Source organism: Parasteatoda tepidariorum, chromosome 11 (genome assembly GCF_982258835.1).
Source record: "Parasteatoda tepidariorum strain Cologne lab strain chromosome 11, Ptep-v5.0, whole genome shotgun sequence".
Taxonomy (NCBI): domain Eukaryota; kingdom Metazoa; phylum Arthropoda; class Arachnida; order Araneae; family Theridiidae; genus Parasteatoda; species Parasteatoda tepidariorum.
In genome coordinates, this window is record NC_141765.1 from 51,493,828 (window position 1) to 51,521,454 (window position 27,627).

A 27,627-nucleotide genomic window follows, 5' to 3' on the forward strand; every position below is an offset into this window, starting at 1 on the left:
ACTAGTGTAAAAACTATGAAGTGGGTTTGTGTATTGACATTTGTTTTAGAATTTCTCATGCTGAATTAAATTATTAAGATATTTTTGAATGATCCCAATTTGCATTTTTATTTAATTTTTGCAAAATTTCCAAAGATCATTTCAAGTCTCCAAACATTAGCTTGCCGCCATGCAAAGTACGCATTTTGCGGAACGTGGTGCACCGTTCAGTTCCTTTACAAAAATCGATGATATTTTTAAGGCATATATGAGGTTGTTGTGAGATGTCAAAGTTGACTTGATGTTTATTCGAAGTTGATTTTAAAAACAACCTTAAAAGATCAACCTCCCAAGGTTGTGAAGTTGCTTTATTCACACTTGAGGTTGATGGAAATCTACTTTAGAGCAACCAGTTTAGCGAGGTTGTTTTTGAAGTGTATGGATTATTTTTCCTACACTTCAAGCAAATACGTATATTTGAGGTGTGAATAATTTCTCCGGATCTAAACTAAAATTATTTCTGAGTTATATATGAGGTTGGTTTTGTGAAGTGTGAATGAGGTTGAAATTGGGGTTTATTAATGATGCTATTCTCAGCGCAAAACATAATCTCATTTTCTACCTCAGGTGTATATTCTTACATCTGTCAACATCAAAACATCTTATTTTTTTGTAGGGGTGAAGTCACTTCAGCGGAGCGGGCTGCCGTGATGAAAGGGTGAAGTCACTTCAGCGGAGCGGGTTGTGACGAAAGGGTTAAGATAAACTTACTTCTAAACGAAACTAATTCAGGTAATAAATTATTGTCCTAAAACAATGCTTTTAAAATGTAGAAGTATGCAATAGCTGTGGGATTTATTATAAGAAATAATGGAATTTTTAAATTTAATCTTCTGATTAAATTTAAATTATACCTTTTGATTGTGCCTTTTAAAATGCGCACCTTGAAGCACATATTAAAACTTTTTTGACCCACTGTTTGATACTTAAACTGAAATGACGACAGTATTTTAACTGCGACTTCGGATCAAATCATTTTTACTTGGAGCCACACCTGATCTAAACGTAATGCTTTATTTTAACTAGAAATGCTTTACTTTAAACCATATATATTTTTATAATTCGATTAAGTTCTAATTTCGACTTAGTTGTTCGGATTTTAAACTAGCTGCCTCAGTTCTAACCTAGTTACATTGATTTTAGCCAAGTGGATTAAGTTTTTTTATCTAGTTTCTATTTTAATCAAGTTGCTTACATTTTAACTTAGTCTTAGGGGTGCTATAGACAAATGATGGGCTCATATATAATCATTTAATCTATAGTTAGTATATACATTGTAAAAGAGTGCAGGCTTTGAGAAGTATATTAAAGAAGAAATGTATACAAACCAGAATAAGGTTGCAAGCCAGAATATGCTTGTGTCAAAGCATCTAAAGAAGCTCCATTAGTTGTCAAAGCAGTTTTTCCACCAATTCTTTAAACAGAAGAAGTCTTGTTAGTGAAACATATACAGTTTAAAGATTATTAAATTAAAACAAATGTGATTAATCTTATCACTTTACAGCTTTTTGCTTTACGTGATGCAATAACTTCAGATAAAATTATTAAAACCGTATAATGTTAGAAATTTTGGAGTTTGCTAAAGATATCATTAAAAATTATTGTGATCTGAATATGAAGCTAAGTTAAAAATTTAATATCCTATTTTTTAAATTTGATTACTCGTTACCATAGTTCAACTCGAACTAACGCTTGTTTCAGTTTAGCATTTAAGGTTACAGTATCATATTATGGTTTGTTTCATATTATGGTTCAAGGTACCTATATAATGATTCAACGTTGTGCCCAATATTTCCGGCAGTGTATTGTATATCTTTAAAAATTTAAATTTTTTTTTCTTAAATATTTTTGAACAGTGAACAATAAACATGCACTGCCAATTTGATTATTAGTGAGTGAATTGTAACTGTGAAAATAGGTTTTTAACAATTTTTCTGTTGTGTAAAAAAATATTCTGAATTGAATAAATACAATACTTGCTAACTGGTTGGCAAATCTAGCAATTTAATTTATTTTGGACAAATTTTCATAAATAGTAGCATTTTAAAAAATTTTTATAGCATAGTGTGGCAAAATTATAATGTATCTTTAAAGATTCAGAAAAATCTTTAAAGTTGATGTTATAAAGGAATGAAAATAAATCACATTTTCCCTTTATAGCTTATCATTTACTATTGTTATTTATGTTTAAAGTAATAATTAAATTGTATCCAATATATGTATAGTAAAAGAATCACGTAAATACAAACACATTTTAACATTTTACCCCGTTTCTGCTCGCTACTGAGTAATATGTAAAATATATTTAAATTATTACTACTAAGATTTTATAATTTTTTTAAATTTTTGGGTCTTATTTTTTGATATAAAAAAGTATTATGAGAATATCAAATTTGATCATAAAGATTTGTTTGTTAGATAGTGATGTTTATTAAAGTTTTTAATTAGGCATAATTAAAAAAAAAAATTGATTTTTGAAAAGTTTTTTCGAAATGAAATGTTTATTAAACTCTTACACCCAATGAAAAGAATAAATTTTTATATTCTTTTCTTTGAAAATTTTATGATTGATTTGAAGAAATAAGTTTCATTAGAATTGCTTATAAAATGTATTATTAAAAGAACTTACCCATTCACTGCAGATAAACTGCTTAGTGATGAGTTTGTTATTCCTAGTGCCATACTTGTAACAGGGCTCAAAGAATTTATTCCACTTAAAGAAGAATTTGTATTGGAATTATTTCCTGGAATGAAAGAAGTGATAAAATGAAATACACTTTCCCGCTCAATGAAAAAAGTATTAGCTTGTAAAAAACACCATATTATTTTTACATTCTACAAACATATTCCAAATTTAAATAGAATATTTGCAAAAATAAATAATTATTGAATAACCTTAATTTATTTTAACGAAAATTTTTTTGTTAGAATTTAAAATTTTTGTTGTGCAGCATTTTAATATCTTGGTTAAATGGTTTGGATATTGTTTTATTTAGAAGGATTGGCGAGTATTTTAGGTCATTAAAATTTGGAAACTGTGTAACGTATATCATAAATTGCAGGCTATCAAAGTCAGGGGGCAAATTTGAAACAGTGTATAGAGAGTGAATGTTTACTAATATTAGAACGAATTTATATATCTACTAATCAAAGAAATACAAGGAGGAACGAATCTATTGACATAAGAAATTACTACAACGGTGCTCTTAATGGTTAAATTCTTGTCTCGTAAACATTATGAAGTCCCAGTTATTTATGAAATTTGAATTTCAAAGAAAGTATAAAAATAATATAATTTTCTTTAAATATTTAGAGTAATATTATGAAAATTTAATAAGTCATCGAACCCACTGTTATCAGGTATCTTTATACTGAGTGTTCAGTAATCATGGTTTTTAAAATACATTTAAAGAATCCTTTTCAAAAATGACGCCAAAACTATACTTACATTAAGGATCGTATATTGATATTTAAGAAAGAAAATGAAAAAATGTTATCACTATTGTGGAGGAAGGTAAACACCGAAACTTGTTTGATTGCCGGAGTGAATTGAGAATCGGTGAAAGGCGATTACCAGAAACATCTTCAAATAACTTCCGTCTCTCAAATAATCGGAATTTCAAAAAGAGACTGTTGAATCTGGATTTCCTAGGATCGGGATAAACCACCGGCATTCCACGGACTCAGAGCAATGAGACATTTCACTGTAGAAGCTCAAGTTTCTCGGACCCAGAGCAATGAGGCATTCCACTGTAAAAGCTCAAGTTTCACGGATCCAGAGAAATGAGACATTCCACTGTAAAAGCTCAAGTTTCACGGATCCAGAGAAATGAGACATTCCACTGTAGAAGATCAGGTTTCACGGACGCAAAACAATGAGACCTCAGAGTTGTAGATCACTTAGCCGCCAGAGGAGTTACAAAGGGTGCACCACTAAGAAGTTGATCTACTTTTACACCGCTCAGACGGTAGATTGGTGGCCACATGCATGGCTTTAAAGTAGTTATTGTTCATAAATTTGAAAAAAAAAAAGCAGCAGAATTTTCCATACATTTTCAAGCAATCATCCAATTAATTAGTTCCATCGAACTACCATTGATATCTGAGACTTTCCAGTGCCAAGAAATATTACCCAAAGCAGAAAACAAATCGTTCTTTAAGTAATGAAAGGTCAATGCCACCCATCTGCTTCGCGTAGATGTGAAAATCAAGCCTATTTGTGAACTATGTGATTCTGGATAAGTAATAGAATGGGGCCACTTGCTTTGACGTGGGTCTCTTCATGGACTTATGTCCAGATATTGAGAAGCAGGAGGACTCATTTGGAAGTGACTCTAGTCTTCTTCTTTTTGTTCTATTTAACCTTTTTCTTGGTCATTAGAAATTAAAAGCAAAACAAAAAAAATAGTAAAGTTTGTTTTAATTTTTGTTAATCCTGTCTTTCATCAATAGGATTCTTTAGATTTTTTAACACTTTTGTATTTTTCTCGTTTGAATATTTATTTTCGACAGCGAATATGAAAGAATTTCGACATTTTTAAATTTTTTTGAAAATATTTTTAAAGTTGTATATTTAGGATGGAGATTAAGTAACAACTTTTACATGGGTCTAACTCCATTGACCATGTAAGTATGATTAGTTTTTTTCAGATTTTCTCTTAGTAACTGTATTCAATATTGTTTAAAACATTTTAAAAAATATATATTTAAGATTTATTTTTTCTGTGATCAATAAACTTATTCTTTAATAACATACATTTTCAGATTACTAGAAATTAGAGATAGTTAATGCTCAACAAATGGTATAAGATAATCAACAGTAATATATTTTATTAGGCACCATGTGATAAAAAGTTTCCTAGAAATTTCAAAAAATTCTTATTTTTAAGAAAATTTTTAAACATTTTTTTAGTAAAATATTAAAGGGCATTTATAAATCAATCCTTAGAAATCAAATTTAAAAAAATTCAAATTTGTTTCTAGATTTACAAGTAAAACGATTTTTAGATATCTTTTAGAAAATAAGCTGGAATGTGAATTAACTTTTTTTCAAAGAAGAGTTTTTAGAGACAAAACAAACGGGTAGCATTTGGAATAATTTGATTTTCAAGAGCTAGTATTTATCAATACGATATTTCTATAATTAATTTTGTCAAGTGAGTTTCACTTTTTCAGACCTGAGAATGTTGATCAAACTGTAAAGCATCGTCTGAAACAAAAGTTTTAGGTTTTTTACTTGGCAAATGGTGCTCCATGTTTATTTTCATATTACAACAGGAGTTAAACAAGCTTCGAAATTTATTTTGACTTAATTGACATTATTTCTTATCATAATAAGCATTAATTTTAAGAATTTCTTCAAAATTAATAGTTACAACTGAATTAAGCTTTTTGAGTAGCTAATTTACAAGCTTAGTAGTTTAAATTCTAGCATTTACGTACCATGGGTGGGTAAGCTAAGACCGGAGGAATTAGAAGTATTTCCAGCAGCAGCTAGTGCAGCAAGGTTTTGAACTAAAACTGGAGACAGACCTGTAATTCACAACAACTTTAATTAAAGCAACAGAGTTAAACGGTTACGAATTTATTATTATTTCTATAGCGAAATTACAGAAAAGTAAACAATTATAAAACTTATTTAAAATAAATAGTTTCAATTTTCTTACTGATTTAATTGTTTAGAAATTCTCATTTAAATTTAGATTGCGATTATTTAATGTCTAACTTTAATGTTAGCATATTAGGTTTTTTTATAACTTTATTTCGTTATATTTCACACTCAACTCTAAATTTTATTAACTCTATTTTATTTTACAGACATTATTAGAAGTTTTAACTAAAGTTAATAACTTTTAATTGAGTCAAACTATATAAAATACGGGATTAAATTACGGTATAATGTACTGGAGCTTTGAGTGAATCTTCCGTAAAATCCATTTTTACCGTAATTTTTACACAGTAATATTCATTTAATTAGAGTGATTTAGTGATTTTACGGTAATCATTATTGTAAAAATTACGGTATTGTGTATCAAATGTCTTGATCCGTAACATGTTGTAGTAAAAAGTACCAGCATTATGAGTGCCAGTATTTTTTACTGCCATTTGATCCGAGATTTTTTTTAAAGCTCATGGCACTCTTAGCAATACAATAATTAAATTGGACCGTGGTTTTTTAAATATTATATCAAATTTTAAATGTTTGCAAGCAGTTGGATTTTTTTATAAAATTAACCATGAATTAAATTTGGAATTTCTATATTTAAAATTTTTGATGTGGTGAATTTTATCAAATCAGTTAAGTATGATGTACATGGACATTATGATGTTAAGTAGATTTTGATGGTTTGGGAAATTAGTAAATTACATTATTTTTCTAACTATTAATATTTAAAATCTGGTTTTGCTATGTGGATAATGCAAGTTGAAATGCTATTTTTTTTCAAGTGTTATCTTTAGAGAGTTTAACAATGTAAGAGCCTTCATTCTCTTTTATCTTTTAATAAAACAGATGAGACCGTCAGAGAGTACTCAAAAACTTAGAATTGATAGATTAAAAATGTTAGACGTTTTTTAATAAATTGAAAGCCAACATTTTAAGCCAATTTAAAAATTTAATGATATTTTAAATGTAAATTGGCATTAAGAAACTGGTATGGTTTAATAACTGCGAATACTCAGAATGTATGGGATTATAAAATAAATAGTTGCTGCGGAAAAAATACATTGTGGAATTTTTTTTTATTTCAGTCATACAAATACTTGATCTTGCCTAATTTGAGTAAGGAGATTTCAAATCTGAAATTAGTTTTGTTTCTAAAGCAACATATTTATTTTTAAAATGACATTTTATACTTTTTGTCAAAACGTGCAAGTCTTAAAACGTTATATATATATATAACAGGGGATCGCGTAAATGATGCGACAAACTTCTATTAGGCACACCAGTAAGATTAAAACTGCATAGAAACCCAAATGCCGGAAATGTCGTTATACACTGATAGGGGTGCTTTCCTGACATGCTCTTTTTAAAAGCACATAAAGAAACACTTCATAATTAGAAAACACCTCTAGTGGCGTATGATGACGTTTCCGGGTATAACTGAATGCAATTTCAATATGAATGATGCGCCCTAACTCCCTTAGATCTTCTTCGCACGATTTACGCAACTCCATGTTATATATAACGCTTCTAAGTTTGTACATTTCAACAAAAAATAGACTAAAAATGCCATTTAAACAAATCGTAGCTTGGGGACAGAAACAGATTACAGTTTTGAAATCAGCTATAATTGTATCTAAGATCTAATAAAAATTTCATGCAACAGAAAATTAAAAACAATTTGTTCCCAGTGTAATTATTGACATATATTAATTTCAAAATACACTCTTAAGTAATAGTTTGACTTAATTAAATAATATAAAAGCGGGTAATACTAACCAGAGGAGCTTGTTAAGCTTGCTAAAGCAGCAATACTCTGTAAGCTAGCTGTATTAAGGTCTGAAAATAGCAAAATGGAATTAAAATAATTTTCTAAAATTTGTTAAATTGTATCAATTTGCTAATTAATAATAAAATACATAATTGTTTATCTAACCTGAAGTATTACTCCCAGGACTAGACAAGCCAATGCTTGGACTTACTGTCTGTCCTGTTAAACTTTGCAAATTAAGTGAATTAAGACCTAAAATGAAATAAATTATGTTAAATCAGTAAATAATAAAAAATAAAAACTTATTGAAATGTATAAAATCACAAACAAAATAATATACTGTAATAATTAGTATTGAATAATATTTATACGAAATAATATTTATACAAGACATGTATTAAAAATGTTTAAAAGACTGCATAAATCATAAAGTAGCTGCATAAAACTTGCTAAGTAATTGCATATTGGAAAATTTTTGCATTGTTATTGCTTTTGCATATTTGCGCATTGTTTTGGGTTGTGGCTTTTTGGAATAAAAACTGAATAAGAAATTTTCAAAATTTTCAAAGAGAAGAAATTTTTGGAGCAATTTGGCAAACTTATTTCTTAAATTTTACATTGGCAATCTGTAAAAAAGAACATTTTAAGGTTAGAAGTAATGTAAATAAATAAATTGTGATAACATGAAAGTGGGCCATATTTAAAATCTTAACTCTTTCAACTCGAAATACAATAAAAATGTAGACATTTTCAAAACATAAAAATTATAAAAGAAATGCGCATTTTGTAATTTTAATTTATATAAGTTCCAAAAGCATTTTCCGTTGAACTAACATAATTTGAAGTTAAATCTATAGATGTAAAATGTAAAAGATGTCCTAAATATGTAATGAACATCAATGCTATTACATCAAGGTTAGATTTTGACTATTTTAAAACTTGATTCATAGAAAACTTTACATATATCAATGAATTAAATTTATATTAATCAAATTCAGGTTAGTATATCAAACCTGTTGCAATGTTTAAGATTCTATTTCTTTAAATGTATCTTTTATTCAGTTTCAAGGTAAAAAAAAATTAGCAATTAGGGTTATATAAATATATGTTAATTCTTATAAAAAGTTCAAAATCTTTGCATGCTTACGTCATGACCGTATTTATTAAGTATTAATTTTAACAAAAGATTACATTATATGTACAGAACTACTATAAATACTTTAAAATAATTTATTTTTAAACAAACTATTAACTATGATACTAAGAATTAGAAAAAATATTTTTAATTGAGTATATGTAATACATAATATTAAAATTAGATAGCAAAGAGTTAATTTAAAGTATAAATGGATAAAATGGTTTAATAGAGAGTAATATATATATTCTTGATTCATTTATGAAAAGTTTAAACTTTCTATTACATTACCAAAAGAGCAAACTGTAGTAATATTGCAATTTCAAATAAAAAATAAAATTACGAAAATTTAATATAGTTACCAGATCATTCAACAAAATATTCATTGTTGAGATGAAAAATAAACAGACAAGAAAACTTAGACCTACTTTAAAACAGGAAGAGTTCCAGAAACCTATGACTATATAAAGCTCAGTTTGATTTAAAATGAGCTTAAGATATACACTTCAGGGAAGATTTTCTTTTTATACATAATTTATCTTCATAATAATTAGAAAGTTAAAATGACAGAAAAGTATGAAAGTAAAGATAAAAAACTTAATAACAATGTTAAATAAGTATAAAGTTTAAACAAATATTAATTAATAAATTTAAAAATTGAAATAAATCTAGTCACTTGAAGAAAGTGAAAGAAAAAAAATGCTTGCATAATTCATGAATTTCTGCTACATATTCTATATGAAACATTTATTTTTTCATGATAGAACTTTCAAAATATGACGATGGTTCTATAAAGTACTAAGAGAAAGTTAAGTGGGTAATCTGGAATATTTGATGCAATTAGTATATTGCAGCTATATTTAATATACGATGTGCGTTTTTTTAAAAGTATACAAATATAAATTATCAAGTATACTATAAATTAAAACGAAGAAATTAATTCTTAAAACTGCAACATTTGATGCAATTATTTAATGTATGCAGTATGCTTTTTTTTAAATATACAAACCTTTGGTGCTCCACGATACGTAGAAAACTTTAAAAAACAGTTTTTTAATAAAATGTGTAAAAATATTTATTGAAACCCTATTTAAGTTTATGATTTTTTCATATTATCTGTTAAATGTAAAATTTCCCAAGACTTTTATAAAGTTTAGAGTATATAATAACACTAACTGTAATTGCTCTCAAACGTGTGCTTCTGTACTGAATAATCTTTTTCAAAAAATAGTATCACTTACTGTTATGAACTTGCAAATTCAATGACATTTCTAGCATGTCTAAAAACACAATATTTTCCTTTCCAAAATAAAAATGATAGAGTTTATGAAAATGTTATTCCATCCTTTTTTCGAATGAAATTATACAAGGTCTTTTTTTTCAAGGAGTTGAGTACAGCAACCCTGGCAAATATGCCCATACGCCAATTAGTTGATGCCTCGTCGCCGACAAGAAATCCAGCTCGGTCCAAGGACCAAGCAATACGCGGACACAAGGGAAGGTCTTTTTTTAAAATCAAATTTAGAACTTTTTTATTATATTTTCAATAATTAGGTATATCTTTGATTTTTTTTTTATTTTTCCTTTCATAAAAATATTTGTAATTAAGTTATTTTTTTAAGCTAAGTCAATTTTATTTACAATATTATTAAAATTAGATAATTTTTTTAGAATAATTATTGATTTATAATATATTATAATTGAATTATATTATAATTAGAATAATTTACTCGAAGTTATTATTATTTTAAGATTAGGAACTTTAAAAATATACTGACATTTTTTAATACAAACTTTTTTCGCTGAAACTTTTAAATCTCAAACTCCTAATATCATGAATTATACATTTTGTTACACTTTTTTTAAGAAATATGTATTGATTAAACGCCTACTTTAGAGAAATTTCTAAGACAATTTTTAATCAAGGGCTGTTTTCAGATATCTTAATTTTATTTTAATTGAAATTTAAAAAGAGTAATCACTAACAAAAATGTAGATTCGGATTACTAAAATACGGAGAATTTGCAAACAATGTGTTAGATCAAGAAGAAGTTAGAGTTAACGAAAATAATTATGATTATGGTGCAGCAGTTGTACCACCAGAGAATAAAAGTTGCGGATTAAAATGTTAGAAAGCAAACAAGTAATCATGCATCGAAAATATTACCTTTAAAACAAAAATATTTAATTAGTTTGAAGGTATACCTGTACTGCCAGTATTTGCAGATGCTTGAGCAGCAGCTAAAGCAGCTATTTGTTGTGGCAAGCTGAGGGAACTAAGACCTACAGATAATACAGTAATATAGCATGCAAAACGATACAAGACGTCAGTAGTACACATAAACACAAACAAACGATAAACATAAAATTCACGTCATGGATGATGGACTGTTGAAAATGAACCTTCATTTAATTGTTATTAAAATATACAGATGGCGTTAGCAGCGCCTCCAAAATAAAACAAACTTAATTTCTGAACATTTGATTCGATTCGATATTATCATAAATTCCGACGGATGAAAAATGTCAAGATTAAAACTTGAAAAAATAATTCCATGGTGTTAAATCTTGTTGTTGTTTTCCATTAAATTCTTGTTGTTGTTATAACTCGAAAACCCCCTCGTTTAATGAACCAAAACCACTGAACCATCGATTTGGGATTATGAACTTCGATAATAGTTAACAAAGAACGTTTTAAAATTAGTTTGGAATAAAGTGTAATGAAGGTTTGAATAAACATATGAAAAAGGAAATGCTGCGATTTACTGATATTTTGAGTGGTTTTTCTAATTTTACCAAAAAAAATAAATTATTATATATATACCCGTTATTTCATAAAAAAATTTAATGTACATTTTAAGATTAGTAAAAACAGCAAAAATATCATTTGCATTTTATCATAAAAGCATTTTTTTTCACGCGAAAAAAAAAAGATGTAGCTCATATTTTTATTTTGAGTAAAAATATTTTAGGAAATAGTTAAAAGAAAATGAACAACAAATGCAAGGAGTTAGATTCAGACAGCTGTTTTATTGCTATACACAAGCGTTGTCATTAGCTTAAAGATAAAAAATTAGAAGCCGATCGCATAGATTAATATCAGTTCAGTTAATACATTAATTTTAGCTATGTAGCTCATACTTTTATTTTTAGAAAAATGATTTTAAAAAACAGCTAAAAAATTAAATCACAAATAAAAGAAGTTAGATTCAAACATCTGTTTAACTGCAATAGACTAGCGTTGTCATTAACTTAAAGATAAAAAATGAATAATTGATTGTATAGATTAATTTTAAGTTTCAACTCCGGTGATGGATGGAACTATGATTTCGTAAATTTTTAAATTGGGTATTTAACTTTGTTCTTAAAATTTAATTATTAGCCTGTAGTTTTTTCTCCTACCACCTTAATACATAAATTAAACTCAGTCTACGTTTTTTAATAGGATTCTTATGAAATGGTTTTTAAATAAAACTATTATTATTTGAAACTAGTGGTAAAATTCTACATCAAGTCTTTTGATTTGGAAATTAGAAGAATTTTTATAACTCCTAATTTGAAAAATTGCATTTAAAAATATAAACATTTGTTAAAAATGATTGAACAAGGCTTTAATAGATAATATAATGTCACGTTTCTTAATTAATAAACGGATATGATAAGATTGTTACAAAAAAATTTCTATGATAAAAATATTTGTATAATTGAAAATTAGCATTAAACTGTTAAAAGTTACTAAAGCAACTAAAATAATTAAGATATTAGTAATAAATAGCATTAAAAATAAGTATTTAATGTTAATTTATCTTTTTAATAAAATAGAGAAAGTTGAGTTCTTACCACTAGAAACCTGAGGGACATTAGCAAATGCACCAAATCCTGTTTGTGATGCAGCCTAAAAATTAATAGCAATTTAAATGTTGTACAAATTTGATTTCTATTTTTTCCTTAAAAATTAGGTTTCTTTTACGAAATCTGTCTCATTTTAAATAAAAGTTAATTTACAGATAGAGATCGAAATATTCATTCTAACTTTTTTATATAAAGATATTTCATTTAAATATATTTGTATCAATTATTTTTAACTCACTTTTTAAGAGCACATTCAACAAATTTGCTGATAAGATATTAAGAAATTAGATACAATAGTAACAAATAAACATTGTCTGAAATTAGAAAGCTTTAATTTGCATTAAGTTTTTGTCTCATTTTTCACTTTTTCTTAAACTATAACTCCAGATGGATATTTTTATGGATATACGGATCTATGGATATTTTTCTTTTCAAGGAAATGGCTAAATTTGCAATAATTTTTTTAAAATCGGCATGTGTTGTTTACAATTATCAGTTAAATCCATATGAAGCACTTCCAGAAATTGCGATGATGTGAAATTAATTATAAAAAAGTCCTTAGGTAATAATTTTGTTGCACTACATTGTTTTTCCATTTTTTTTATTTGTTTTTTATTTTCTCTATAACTAAAAGTGCGAAATAATTAGAAGTAAAAATTTAAGTTCGCTTTGTGTTTTATATAGTTATTCAAGGGTAATTTATTTAATTGAGTTAAAATGCCAAAAAAATGTAGAGAGGTAGAGATTTTGTGAAACATTTAATTGAATATTTTACTTACTTCATAATAAATATTGCACTAAATATTTTATGTAGCACTTCTTCTAGAGTGGACGTTATATTTAAATATTGCAATTACTCCAAAAAGAAAATTTTACTTAAGAAATTCTTCATTATTTTAACAATATTACAATAAAAGATGATTTTCAGAATTGAATTTTATCACTAGAGTAGCTGAATATTATTAGTATTGTTTTATATAGTGCAGATCTACATATTTTCAGTAATTTCTACATACTTTAGAATTTAAAAAAACTAATTATTCATGATAAAGAAATGTTATAGACACGTGGTAAAAATTTTATTTTAAGTAGGCAATCCTTTTTCAGCCAGTATTATTATTAAAATAATGGAGTAATTTCATAATTTTAACAATATTACAATAAAAGATGATTTTCAAAATTGAATTTTGTCACCAGAGTAACTGAATATTATTTTTTTGTATAGTGCAATCTACATATTTTCAGTAGTTTCTACATACTTCAGAATTTAAAAAAACTAATTATTCATGATAAAGAAATGCTATAGACATGTGGTAAAAATTTTATTTTAAGTAGGCAATCCTTTTTCAGCCAGTATTATTATTAAAATAATGGAGTAATTTCATAATTTTAACAATATTACAATAAAAGATGATTTTCAGAATTAAATTTTGTCACCAGAGTAACTGAATATTATTTTTTTGTTTAGTGCAATCTACATATTTTCAGTAGTTTCTACATACTTCAGAATTTAAAAAAACTAATTGTTCATGATAAAGAAATGTTATAGACATGTGGTAAAAATTTTATTTTAAGTAGGCAATAATTTATCTGCCAGTATGCATATTAAAATAATGGAATACTAGGAGTAATTTTATAACGTTAAGTATATTGCTTACTTCGTTAACCGTTAAATACTGGGGATTAACTGCAGCTAAATTAGCTATATTAGCCATATTCATAAGATTTGCCATCAGCTGATAATGTCTTTTTTGGTCCTTGTCTTTCTGGGTGTCTGCAAATTTTACAACAAGTGGACTGTTGCAACCCTGAAATACAACAATATAATAAATGTAATTAAAATGTAAGACATCAAGGTTCTCTTTGTGTTAGTAGTAAATTAATGTGGAAACAACAAAAATACACAAAATTATCAGTTAGTCGTTCGTTTTGCCATATTGAGCTAATAACATTCCGTTGTTTCTTATGGCACTTGGACAAATCAAGCTCGCCAGCCATTGGCCTTTGCAAATTAAGTAAGTAAGGTGCACCTTTCATTTGACAAGGGTGAAAGTAGTCTTAGCTTAAAACCTCTGGGATAGATGGCAGTACCACTCGAGAAGTCACTTTTACAATTTTGACATAGATATGAAAGGGAAAAAATTTTCTTCCAATCTCTGTACGTATTGTACTACTCAGCAACCAAACACAGGACTTTCGATCCCACAGATTTTGAAAGCACGTATATCGCATATACTAGCACGTATATCGCATATCGCATAACACTTTCCTCTCAAATGGATGCTAAGTAGCAACCAGCAAAAGAAAATAATGATAAAATGGTCAGTGCCAAACAGCATGTTTTTTACTCAAAGATATAATTTTTCAAGATTTGACTCCTTGCTATACCAAAAACAGAATATTTAATAATTGGAAAGGTAGCTGTTTTAGAATGGCCAGTATATTCTCCAGATCTTAATCTCGTAGAGCTTTGCTCCACAAACAAGACAATGTTTGATAATTTCACCACATCCCACTGAGACGGGGGAAGGAAGTTGATTGCTTATATTTTAGATCGTTTTGATTTAATATTTTTTATTTAATTGTATTTACACATGCTTTCAAAATAAAAAACAATTACATGCTAGGCATCGGCGCTGCTTTAGACGAAGTCTCTCAGCTTCCAGTTAACCTCTAGTCTATGGGGCATCGTAAAAACCAGAGAAAAATATACCACAGAAAAAAAGGGATGTAATTTAATGTTCCTTGGGAGGCCCGGTACCCTTTGAGGAAGTATTAGACATTAATAAGGAACAAAATATATTATTATACCCAATAAACTATTGTTTTCCAAAGTATGTAGTTGATTCAATCAAACCGTTTGATACATTGAAATATCTTATTTTAACTCTTAGTATATTTTATGAAAAATATGTTTTTTAAAATAGAATCTTATTTTCAGCAAATAAAATAAGATAATGTATGATTTGCTTTTCAATAAATTATATAAATTTAATTACTTAAAACTCACATTTCTTTGAAAAATTCAATAAAAATTAGAAGTTTACTAAACTCTTTACGTTGAAAGTTGGAAAACTTTTGGAGTATTTTCCGAAAGTTTATTCATGTTTAAAAAAAGAAATATTAAGTGAATTGCAAATTAGTTTAGTTTTGAATATAATGAGAACTTCTTATAATCCCGTAAGAAGGAAGAAATATTCCAATAATAAAAGAAATAGACTTTCAAAAATTCAATTTCAGTTGTAATCGCAAATAGGATTTTAGATTGATTTTATTCGGGTCATCTAAAAAACAATTTTCAAAAATATATTTTATTTTTATTTTGTAAGTTAAACTGTTTCTAGCATAATTGATTCAGTACTACAAAATATTTTTAAAATAATCATCATTGTTTAGTAATTTACGTTTTGTGAGTTTTTAAAATAGTAAAGTTATAGGATTAATTTTATGAAAATTGGTGCTATCCATGAAAAGAAGTGCTGTGTTAACTAATAAAAGGAACTGTTAACTATGAAAAAATGAAATTATTTAAATTCGAAATTGCAATTTATATGCTTATAATTTTACAAATAGTCTTCTAAAAAGCCTTTTACTTTCCAAAAAACACTAATTTAATTTCGTTCGTATATAGGGAAATGAGAGGTTTGATTAATTTTTTCGATACCTTTCTCAAATCAGAAAATTATACAAGTGTTAAGTATGATTCATGTTGTAATTTCTAAAAATTTTTTAGCTTGAACATGATTTTTTTAAAAAAAATACAAAAGGCAATCAAGGTTTGACAAAGTGGAAAGTTCAATTTATTCATACAGGTATAAGAATGAGCCACATTAAGTGTTTATTTAGCCAAAAAGTATTATTTTAAATATTATCTACACACTAAAATAAATGACAATTTTTTTTAATCCAATATCTACCGATAAATAAGGTGATCGGACGTTCTCAAATCTTGAAGACTGTCCTCGAATTTCAATAGTTATCCTCAACAACTTCCAACATTTTTGAAGACCGAAAATGTTTTTAAATCTTAACATGTGTCCTCAAATGATAAATATCACCGAAAACATCTAATATTTTCTTATACGCAGTGGAATATCAAAATATCTGAAATGCACATGCTTTTTCTAATCAAGGCGATTTTTTTATACAGAGAATACAAGCGAAAAGCAAAAAAGCACAAATTTGAAACTATCTATTCATAATTTCAGAAAAAATTAAAATAAGTTTAATTAATTATGTGCTCATTAATTTTACAAGAGTTGAAACAACTGCAGATTATCATAACTTATTTCAAAACTGCTCGGATATAAAATCAAGTTGAAGATAATTCTGTACCTGATATTAGTTATCAGTTAAAAAATATTTGCTGCACATATAAATAATATTTTCTATAAATGTATGGGTGTTCTCAAATCGTAAAAGTTTTTGAGGAAGGTTCGCTGATTTGTACTCTAATCATTGCTTAGAAATCTGGTCACTTTACTGATAAATGATTAGATATAGGTGATATATACAAACCCTGCACTCCGCATCATAATTTCTTTTTCATTAAAACCAGAATACTTTTCGAAATCCATTTTTAATATTTAAAATACGCAATAAATATTTTAACTGTGCAATACATATTTAATTGCATTTTGAAGTCATTTTATCCTTTTTGACACTATTTAATATAACGTAGTCATGCGAATTGTCTTCTAGAGACGATTTGTCAAGGTATAATCTGATTATATCATGTTTTTAAGTACAACTGTTACTATATTAATTTTCAGACTGTTAATTGACTCCTTTTGCATTTTGGCCTTTAAATAACAAGTGACTTTAAAGTAGGAAATATTTTTTTAAAATAATATCTGCTCGGGTTATATAAGTAATTAAAGGTTTTTAAATTGTGACAAAAATTACATTTTGCAATGTGATTTAGAAAAAAAAAGTGAAGAAACTAAAAATATTGCGCAAAAGCTTTAACCATTTTCGAAAATATTCCGCCTATCTTAATATTTTTTTATAAAGTTAATAGCAGTTGAAAACAAGATGAAAGGTAGTAAAGAACCCTTTGATATCTATCTATAAATTACGTTCTTCTGTTGCTGATTTCAGAATCAACAAATAAACATCTCTTTCAAACAATATAAATTCCATAATGTTTCTTATTTGTTATCAAGATATTCAATTTAAGTTTGGGTAAAAGCTAAACATATCTAAATAAGCTTTTACTTTTCCCAGCGTTAAATCAAGATAAATATAAAATAACGCAGAAACAAATAAAAGATCATCTAAAACAGAAATGTTATCACATGGAAAGATAAGAGTTACATTCGCTTAGTAAAGGCTGTAGTGGGCAAGAAAAAGTAAATGCTCGTAACACGTGGGATAGAGAAAAGCAACTCCAAACGCCATTTGTTGGGGGCATCTGGAACTAGAGAAGATGATTCCAAAACAAACGGGCACATTTTCACTAGAATCTGGATTGGAATTCCTGGATGTGAACGGTTGCACATTAAGCTGTTTGGAAGAAGTAATTCAGTTTATCTAGCAAATGAAAAAACAGAGTATATAAATCTTGTTTTTTACCTCCATTGTTTGAGAATGGTTCATGGATTTTATGGCATTGATGGCGCATTGCCTGGAGCCGTAAGTGACAAATGCACATCCTATAAAAAAATAAAAAAAGCTAAGTGAGACATGGAAGTGCCAAGTTTTTCTCACTTTCTCAACAAAAAGAGACATTGATTTTGCACTTTATTACCTTTTCACTCAAGATTAACAAAACTCTAAATAATAACGATATTGAATTTAGTTTGAAGATATAATTTAATTTCACTAAAATTTCATTGTTCTGTTTTCCATCAAAAGCATTATCAAGATATGACCAATAATATAATTTTTTTCAAAATGTTTGCTTAGAAATCATTAAGCACAGGAATGACAAAATTATTATTATTACTTATTGATTTTTCTGAGCATCAAGTTGGCAATACGTGATAATAAATAATATTTTTTATAACAATAATACAATTTTTTAAAAAATGAATTATTTTAAAGGGTTCATATACAGGTTAAGAAATATCTGAAAATTTATAACAACACCGTAATATTGCATGATTGAAAACTTCATTCGCTTCAAAAATATACTATTATGGAAAAAAAAAACAGTCAACATGTTTCAAGCGCTTCAAAAATAGGCGCCCATTTTCAAGACTTGCCAGACGTGAATGTACAGAAACAGAGTGATTTGAAATAAATAAAAATTCATTTTTTATTTCAAATCATTTTTGATTCTTTTCATTCACGTCTTTTTTAAATCGCTTGAAACATGTCGACTATTTTTTTATATGTGTATATTTATGAAGTTTTCAACAGGTAATATCTTACAGCTTCAGTTTCTTGGGATTATTTTATTCAAAACATAATAGTTTCAATACAACTTTATAGGTAATAAAACTTTATAGATAATACAACTTTATATTATATAAACAGAACTTTCAAAGCTGAAAAATGCAAATAAAAGAAAATCGATTTTGATTCCACAAAATAAAGAGTGTGAATAAGGAAAAAAATGCGGAAAATTAAAAATAATTTAGCGAAGATACAGAAAAAAGAAATAGAAATTCGGCCATTGCTGTATTTTAATTTTTTTTCTAAAATAGCATTTTTTTTTGTAATCATTCTATAAGAAAATAAAAAAGTATTTTTTCTTCTCAGAGACGCTTACATCAAATAAAATAAAATAAAATGAAACAAGTTATTCTTTTCAAAATATAATTAGAAATCTCAGAATTAAATATTTAATTCTTCTATTGACCATTAAAAATTATTTCAAGATATTTCATTTTATCTTAATATTTAATGAAAATATACCTATTTTAAGAATAATTTTACAAAGTTTAATAAACTTTATTTGATTGTATTTTCAAAAGTAATTTCTTCAGATGATTTGAAAAAAAAACTAGCATAATTTTGTTGTTTTATTTTGCCTTAGAAACTTCTCATTTATACTAAATATCAAACTAATTAAACAAAATTTAATTAAGTGAAATTTCATGTTTTGAAATATCAGTTTTTTGAAGTAATCAAAAAGGACTTTTTTGTGGAATGCATAAGAACTAGTCTGCATCAAATAATTAAAACTGAAAATATAGTTAAATATAATTAAATTTCAAAGAAATGTATAAAATGGAAAGTTTCATTTTCTACTTTTAATTATAATCCATGCATTTTTAAAATAATGGTGGGATAATTAAAAAATGTCTTTCTTAACCAGTTTTTCTGAAGAATCCAATAGATTTCTTAATTGAAAGAAACATTATTTATTCCTTAGATTCAAAGAAAGAGTTATTTAATAAATAATTATCTCCTTAAAATTTGATAAGTGACCATAATCTCCTGAAAATAGGTTATAAATTAGCTCGATTTAAATTTTTTCAGAACTAAAGTTTTATATAGGTTTGGTAGTACTATGAATATTTATCAAGCTCTTTTAGTGATTCTGATGAAAAATGGAACAATAACTTTAGTAAAATATCAGTAGCATCAAATAAATTTAAAGTTAACACTTTTTTCATGTTTAATCCAGATCCTGGTCATAAACAATCCTGATAGCTTTTATCGCATCAATTATAAATCAGAGTTTAAATTCCTCAATATTTTTATGATCAGGCAAATTTGTTAACATTTCAAAAGGAATTCCTGTCACAATTTCCTGAAAATGTTAATGTTTTAAAGTTACTTTCTTTTAGCTCTAAGTATCCTAATGCAGCATAGTTGGATTCGGTTAAAAAAGGATCTTTTTATAAGTTGCAGTGAAACGTTTACTTAGCAAGCGAAAAATATTTAAGATATAACTTAAAATTTCTCCATTTAGTCATAGAAGGTAGTCAGTAAAGACCGCACTTAATATATAATTTTGAAAATCAAAATTGGAGGATAATGAAATGCACGCATAAGAGGTTGCAAATTAATTTTAAAGTGAGGAAACATTGAGTTGTTTCTTATAAGCTTCTATCAACTTCTGCCTCCAGCCTCGCAATTTAAATGTCTTAAAAGAATTTAGAAAGACAAATTATCTGTTGTCTAAAAATGGCCTTGACTGGTGGCCGAGTTTAGGCTAGCCAGTGACCATGACTGACTCCTGAAGCTCCTACACTACTTCAACATAGTTCTTAGTCCGCTCTGTGGACTCCATTGCCATGCATTGAGTAATGGATCAGACGGTCTGTAAGATTCTTCGAATATTTCCTACTGTTATTAGTCTTTTTTTGTGTTCTGTATAATGTTTTGTTTGAACTTTATTTTTGCGCTATTTTTCTTATTTTTCTGCTATGGTTATATTATAAACTGTGCCATCGGCGATATAATAAATTTTCCCTCGCAATCAAATAGGTTTTAATGTTTTTTAAAACCACTTTTCTTAAGAATAATTTATCAGATTTTGAAAGCATTTTTTTCTCTTGCCTAAATATTAATTAGCGTTCCCAATGTGTATACTTTTTATTTTCATTTTTTATAAGGATACTGAAAATAATCATTAAGGGAAGTCTTTACAAAACATCTTGTATAAATTAATACACATCAACTGTCAGTAATTATCATAATATTTACCTTTACTCTGTCCGTTAGTGTCTCTCAATACTGTACATTCTTCGATGCTTCCAAATGAAGAAAACATTATACGGACGTCATTTTCAGTACATTTTTTTGACAACATGCCAATAAAAAGTTTGCGTTCTGAAAAATAAAAGATGAGTAATTTTAAATTAAAATTTTAACATTAAAAATTTAAATTAATATTTTAATTCAGCAAATACAAATTTACAAGTTTAATATTTATTCATTTAACTGTTTTACATTCCTTACCTTTTGCAATTTATATACAATAAAACAAAAATTTCATAGAATGTAAAATTTCGCGAAATAATTTTTTTTGGTTCAAAAACAGTAATTTTTTTTCAATGGATGAGGTACATTTTCTCGAAACTCGGTTGCCTGACAGCTCTATATCCAGACTTCGTTTGTCTGACATGTTTGCTCGCAGCTCATTTTCCCGACAGGTACGTTTTCCCGATAGATAGGTTTGCCAGGCAGTTTTGTTTGCCCGGCAACTCATTTGTTCGATAAGACAATTGCTCTACAAAAAATAACAAAAACCCTAACTTATTGATAGATATAATTGTTCGGATTAATCATTAATTTTAGAAAATTACTAATTATGCAGCAAATCAGAGTATATCGCTCTGAAATAGAAAACCGAACATCCACTATAATAGCAGATTGGAATAATCTTATTTGATCATATATCGTTGGCAATGGATTGGAATATCTTATAACTATGAACTATTTGCGTGGTATTGCTCACAATATTCCATTGTGATGTGATTTCACAGCAGAGAATCCATAAGCAAAAAGATAAATAAAAATTTTTAAAAAATCAGGAAAAAAGAACTAAGGAAACAAAATAAAGAAAGGGGTAAATCTAAAACAAAAAGAAAAAAAATTTCCAAAAAACGAAAAAAAAAAATGAAAGAAAATAAATAAAAAAATAAGTAGAGAAAAGTTAAAAAAAATTAAAAACACAAAAAGAATAAAAATACACCTTTTAATGTTGTTGCCGTCGGCCATTATGGCAGAGGGAGTCCGATTGCTCTTGTTTTCCAGTGGGGCCATGTATGGCCAAGAATTTGACTTCTACACACCCATACGTCACACCCATTTAAAGGGCGGATTCATTCATACATCCATTTATCCACAGATTGGTTGTTCGCTGTTTCAAGTCAAAATTACAATCTCCAACGCAGTACCCCCCAGAGGTATTATTTGTTATGGGAACATGAAGGACTTTGTGATCCGACAGATATAATGTGCACCTGTCACCATTTACTACACGGGACACCTTTTAATGCTTAGCAGAATTAACTATAATTGTGAAAGGTCCCAAGCATTTTAGAAAGCAAAGCGAAAGGTTTATAACATAAACAGTTACTCAATATACAATCATTAACCATCGCTCATACTTTCTTTCCTAATTATCCCAGCCTTATTTGAATGGTTAAACAGCTGCCAACAGAGAATCTTATACTAATTTTGATTTCATTCCATCCCGGTCGGACGAACGTATCCGTCAGAAAAATAAATTGTCGTTAAAACCAGCTGTCGAAAAAAAGTAGACGGGTATTTGAGTTGTCGGGCAAAGGACGGGCTCCGCTATTAATAAATTAAAATTTTTAACAACAGTAAACTAATACCAATTAAAAATTTTATAGCGTGTTTTTCTGCCTATTTTGTTTTGATATAAATTAATTTTTATTAGGCGTAGATGCAAGATATATATTGTTTTAAAAACCTCATTGAAAGAAAAAATATATTTTTCATGCTAGTTATTTACACTAGCTACCTTTTGGATAGTGGAACCGGTTGCCGAATACTTAATCATTTTAAAAATCAAGCTCACAACTTGGTTACCAAAATGTACCTCAATCAAAACTTCATTAAAAGAAAATAGTCCTTACGCATGAATTTTATTCTTCGATTTTTTTCATAAGTAAAGGATTTTTCTCTCTTTAATCGTAAACTATCGACCATTATTTACTTTTTCCAGATATAAAATATAGTCTTGTATAGTTGTTCTTAACCACTAATAAGTGTTGGTTCTTAAGAATATTTACTTATACCAAAAACAAGATACGTTTGACCAAATTTTAATAACCAGTTTTCCTTTTTTTCCGGGGTACAAACATTTCTACTAATCTGAGAGTTTTAGAAACTTCAATTAAATGTTTCTTGAAAATATCAAACGAAGTGCTTTGATATTTTTTAAAACTAAAATTATGAATCTAATGATCAACACCCTCAAAATCCAGCAGCATATATTAAAAATTAAAATCTTCACAAAGTACTTACCAAAATTTAATCAACAATATCAACCAAGTCCAAAATATTTCGCAAAGATTTAATTAATTCTAAAAATGCATTTCAAGAAGGTATTACGATGTATCAATTTTTTCAAAAAAAAAAATTAAGCCTACAGAAGATTGTGTAAATTTTTTTTCTACACCATTTTTCTGTTTTATGGCAGGTATTTTTTAATTAGCGAAAAACAATGAGATATCTTCTTTTTTTTTTAATTCTGCGAGAAAACCCATTTTAATCTTCTCAAGAAGTTTCTCTGTGTAAACATTTTATCCCAGCTAATTTTGCTGCCGCGATACATACCTGCAAAAATAAAAGAAGCTGTGTTCAAGGACGTATTATAGAAACTCAATTAATGTGTCATATGGTATTTACATTTTTTTTGGGGGGGTGATAGGCACACCCATGATAAGATTAATACAAGAGGTTGGTTAAAAAGGAAGACGTAGGAGCAAAAAGGCAGAGAAAAAACTCGCTGAAAAATAATTTAGAAAAAGAGCTTTTTCTTAATACTAAGCAAAAATGCGAAAACTATTGGGTTCAGGGTTTTTTGAAGGGGAAAAAACGCGGATACGGTCAATTATATAGGGAACGTTAATTTCCGGCATTTTTTACCCTCATTCTTCGTTATTTTTCGGAATATTCAAACAAAGGTTGGTAGATAGCCTTTTTTGGTGATATCGGTCCATGACGGTATTAAGCAATTATCTTACTATGAATAGGAAATTACAAAAGCAGGGATATTTACAAAGAATTTCTTCCGTGGTTGAAGCGGTAACTGTATATTATTTCATGGTATACAGAAATTCGATTTAGTTTCTTATAATTATTATTTTTTTTTTTATTCGAGATCAGTAGAAAAACTTTCTCGTGAGATTGTTTTATATTTAAATAAGATTTAATATCGTGCGTTTAATTGAATGGATATACTTTGTAATAATTTCTGTTTGATTTATCATGAGTAAAAAAAATAGTTTACAGTTTTTAAGTTTAGAAAGATAGCGAGTTATTTTGGAAAAGGAAAGGAAAAACAGGAGCAAAAATACTTTGCAAGATAAAATATTCTGATAAATCACCAAATTTCTTCCAAATAATATTTTTACATCAAACTGTTCTTTTGTATAGGTTCCAGATAGGTATTTTAGAAGTTCACTGAATTACCGCTAGATAACAGACGAAATATAGACATTTGATCGCCAGCAATCTTAGTCTTTGTTTCAAACAGCGTTAAAAAATGCTTCCCTGAACAGTTTTAAAATATGGCTTATTATATTGCCCTAAACCATGTTAATTAGCCAAGTTTGAAAAGCAGTACATGAATTCTGCCTTTTATTTAAGTTTGAAAAAAATATGTATTTTTGGTTATAAAATACTGTAGTAGCAACAAAAATGAGAAATCGGGAAAATAGTTTCAGAGTTATCAAAATTTTAAAAAAACTGTATAGTTAAATATTTTATTACAATATTACTATAACGCAATTTGACAGATATTTCGTTTGAATTTTGTATTTTATCAATAGAAATAAAATACTTTAAAATGATTTAAAAACTGTATACCATACAATTCAAACATTTTTGAACTATTATTGACTGAAACTTTGAAAATAATAAATAATTATGATTTTAAATGGAATCATCTATGGATAAATGAATTTTATAATTGCGTAATTTTTGTGTGGATTTGCGTGAAAAAGTGTTCATTGTATAGCGAAATACTCATAAAGGTAAATTAACATTCAGGAGTCTAAATTACAGCCTAAACTATTGGGACCATATTTCCTAGATTTCGGCTACACTCCAAATCTTGGGAGTCAGAAATCTGAATCCGTCAAAAACGAAAAAGAAGGTATGTTTATATAAAAAAAAAGTTTTTGCATCTGATTTCGTAATTTGAAATATCTTTTAAGCTATTTGATTATCCTGTCTAAGGTTAGAACCTAGTTTATGAGAATCCAATCATTAGATAAAAAGTTCTAGTTCAGGAAAATCTAATCATTCGATAAATAGTTATTCAAAATGTTTACTTTCTTGCACACTTTCTGAATGCAAGCAATTCATTAAGCTATCATGTATTACTAGTAAACATAATGCAGTGAAGATATGGAACAATAATGTTACAGCATAAAGGAACAGTTACTATAATAACCTTATTAAAGACTGAAATTAAAGATATCTCTTTTCTTGATCAGCGTTTTGCAAGCAATCGAAATAAAATATTGCGCAATAGAAATGATAATAAATTTTCTTAAAATATTAAACACTATGCATTGAAAATGGCATTTTAATATGGTTCAATTTTCTTAATCGGTCACACAAAATGAAGTTTTGCGGTTTCAAAACTTAATGTGATTTTAACGGTTCCTCTCATAATGGTTTCATCTAGCTAAAGAGTAAGAGAAACTGAATCTAAATCACACTATATAATCTTTCCTTTGCAAGATAAACACAAAGGAGGCATAATTATAATTCCATTAGTTGTGTCTGCATTGAGACTATATATTGTTGGCGAGATAAATTCAGAAGAAAATGTCCATTGTTGTAGCTTTTCCGATAAGTATTAAACGTAAAGGAAATAAAGTAATTTTCTGATTGGTTCTTGGTTAAATCCATTTTCATAATACAGATGTAAATCATATGCCAATTTTAGAATTAATGCGAGACTGTTTATGTACTGAAACTGTAAACCCGTTAACGATGCGTACCGGTAATTTTAATAGTTACGAAGTATCGGTTGTTGTTAGAAATGTTTATTTAAATGAGTAATTGTAGTCTTAGCTATATGGTGTGACTGGTGTGTTGCAATTGGCTTATGTTTGGTACATGATAATGGAAATTATAACAAGTTGTTTCGAAATAGTTTTAAGATAAGTATTTCAAGATGAATGTCTTAAAAAGCAATTTTTCACTCTGTCTCTAAATTTTGGAATGTTCATGTGGAAATGTGTTAAATAGTTAATGTATGCCGGTGTTGAATCTATGAATGCAAATTAGGTATTTCAATTATACATTTCAATTTATTTCATTAATTGATTTATTTACTACTTTTAATTTTATATTTTTGTTTGTAGTAAAAGTTATACTTTGCTGGAACTTTTATTTAAAGTGTCATTACATATTTTGTTTTTATTGCTATCTTCTATGTCAACATTGTTAAATATAGTGGATAAAAATTTCACCGGATCTCTGGTAAACACAAATACCTTCAGGCAGTTCCATAGTGAGTAATTTCCCCACGATTACCGTTCAATTAAAAAGAGCCTCCAAGTAAGCTTGATATTATTTCACAACATCCGCGCTTCAACCTATGGTAACTGCAACCGTGTTAGTTACAGATAGCATACCTGCCAACTCTCCTGCATTTTGCGGGAGATTTTACTTTCATATTTAAAGTGGAAGTAAATATATACTATTTTTTCTTTTATGAATTTAATTTTTAAATAATTTTTATCACCACTATTCTTACAAAAATTAAGCTTATATATTAATATGCGTTACTATTATGGTTGTCAACTTAATTTTTTTCAAATGCAGCGTATTTGTTTGCTTAAAATTGAAGTTTTAATTCCATTTTAATACCACTGGGAAAAATGATAATGGAAGGGATTCAAAGTTGGCACGTCTGCAGATAGTGGGCAATTGTGATTAAAGTGTTCCGTTTTTTTTATTTTATTCATATAGTTACTGATAGAAATAGAATAGAGCTTATATTTCTATGCATTAAGCCTTTGACGCAGATAGGATACTGGTGTTCTTTTTATATATTTTTTTTCTGACGCTCTAGCTACAAGCAAAAATATATTTTGTTAATTTTTAACTATAAAAATCATCTAATAGTTACTAAAAATTTGTTAGATTATTGGAATTATATTTAGCTTAAAATATAAAATCCAAAAAAGTGGTTTGAAAAATTTTTTTCTTTCGCAAAATTTATCAATAATTGTTTTTTAAATTAAAGAAATAACTATGATTAATAACTGTTTCTCTTACATCTAAATAAATGCAAATAAGTGCAATTTTGAAAAATTGTTTGGAAGTGAGTCTTATTTGGAAGATGGTGTTTCATGCTATTTTTCATAATCATGAATTTTGAAAATGCCGAATGTAACATTTTTCACTTATTTTGATCTAAACTAATACAAAATAATGAAAAAAGTATGAAAAATACGTCCACTTAAAGTTTTACGTCAAAGGGTTATTAATAAATGGAGAAGCAATTGCGAAGATTTTTCCACTAGCAACAGTTATGTAATATTTAAAAATTTG

General features: G+C 27.3%; 1 protein-coding gene and 1 long non-coding RNA gene across 7 annotated transcripts in view; one reads left to right on the top strand and one right to left on the bottom strand.

The window, feature by feature from the left end:
* Positions 1 to 27,627, top strand: part of LOC147801805 (uncharacterized) — a 202,127-nt gene that overhangs the window by 87,498 nt on the left and 87,002 nt on the right. Inside the window, exon 3 of the long non-coding RNA XR_015430552.1 lies at positions 656 to 771. This is a non-coding gene — a long non-coding RNA (uncharacterized LOC147801805). The remainder of the gene's footprint in view (positions 1 to 655; positions 772 to 27,627) is intronic.
* Positions 1 to 27,627, bottom strand: part of LOC107455088 (CUGBP Elav-like family member 2) — a 772,083-nt gene that overhangs the window by 14,869 nt on the left and 729,587 nt on the right. For 4 of the 6 annotated variants that reach the window (XM_043046908.3, XM_016072524.5, XM_071187615.2 and 1 more), the window contains 10 exons: positions 21,061 to 21,186; positions 18,034 to 18,113; positions 14,118 to 14,267; positions 12,448 to 12,502; positions 10,813 to 10,890; positions 7,638 to 7,724; positions 7,481 to 7,540; positions 5,482 to 5,571; positions 2,669 to 2,783; positions 1,368 to 1,453 (listed from right to left, as the gene is read on the bottom strand). In XM_043046908.3, coding sequence (XP_042902842.2) covers positions 1,368 to 1,453; positions 2,669 to 2,783; positions 5,482 to 5,571; positions 7,481 to 7,540; positions 7,638 to 7,724; positions 10,813 to 10,890; positions 12,448 to 12,502; positions 14,118 to 14,267; positions 18,034 to 18,113; positions 21,061 to 21,186 — 927 coding nt within the window. The remainder of the gene's footprint in view (positions 1 to 1,367; positions 1,454 to 2,668; positions 2,784 to 5,481; positions 5,572 to 7,480; positions 7,541 to 7,637; positions 7,725 to 10,812; positions 10,891 to 12,447; positions 12,503 to 14,117; positions 14,268 to 18,033; positions 18,114 to 21,060; positions 21,187 to 27,627) is intronic. The other 2 variants (XM_071187614.2, XM_043046907.3) reach the window with 1 other exon arrangement.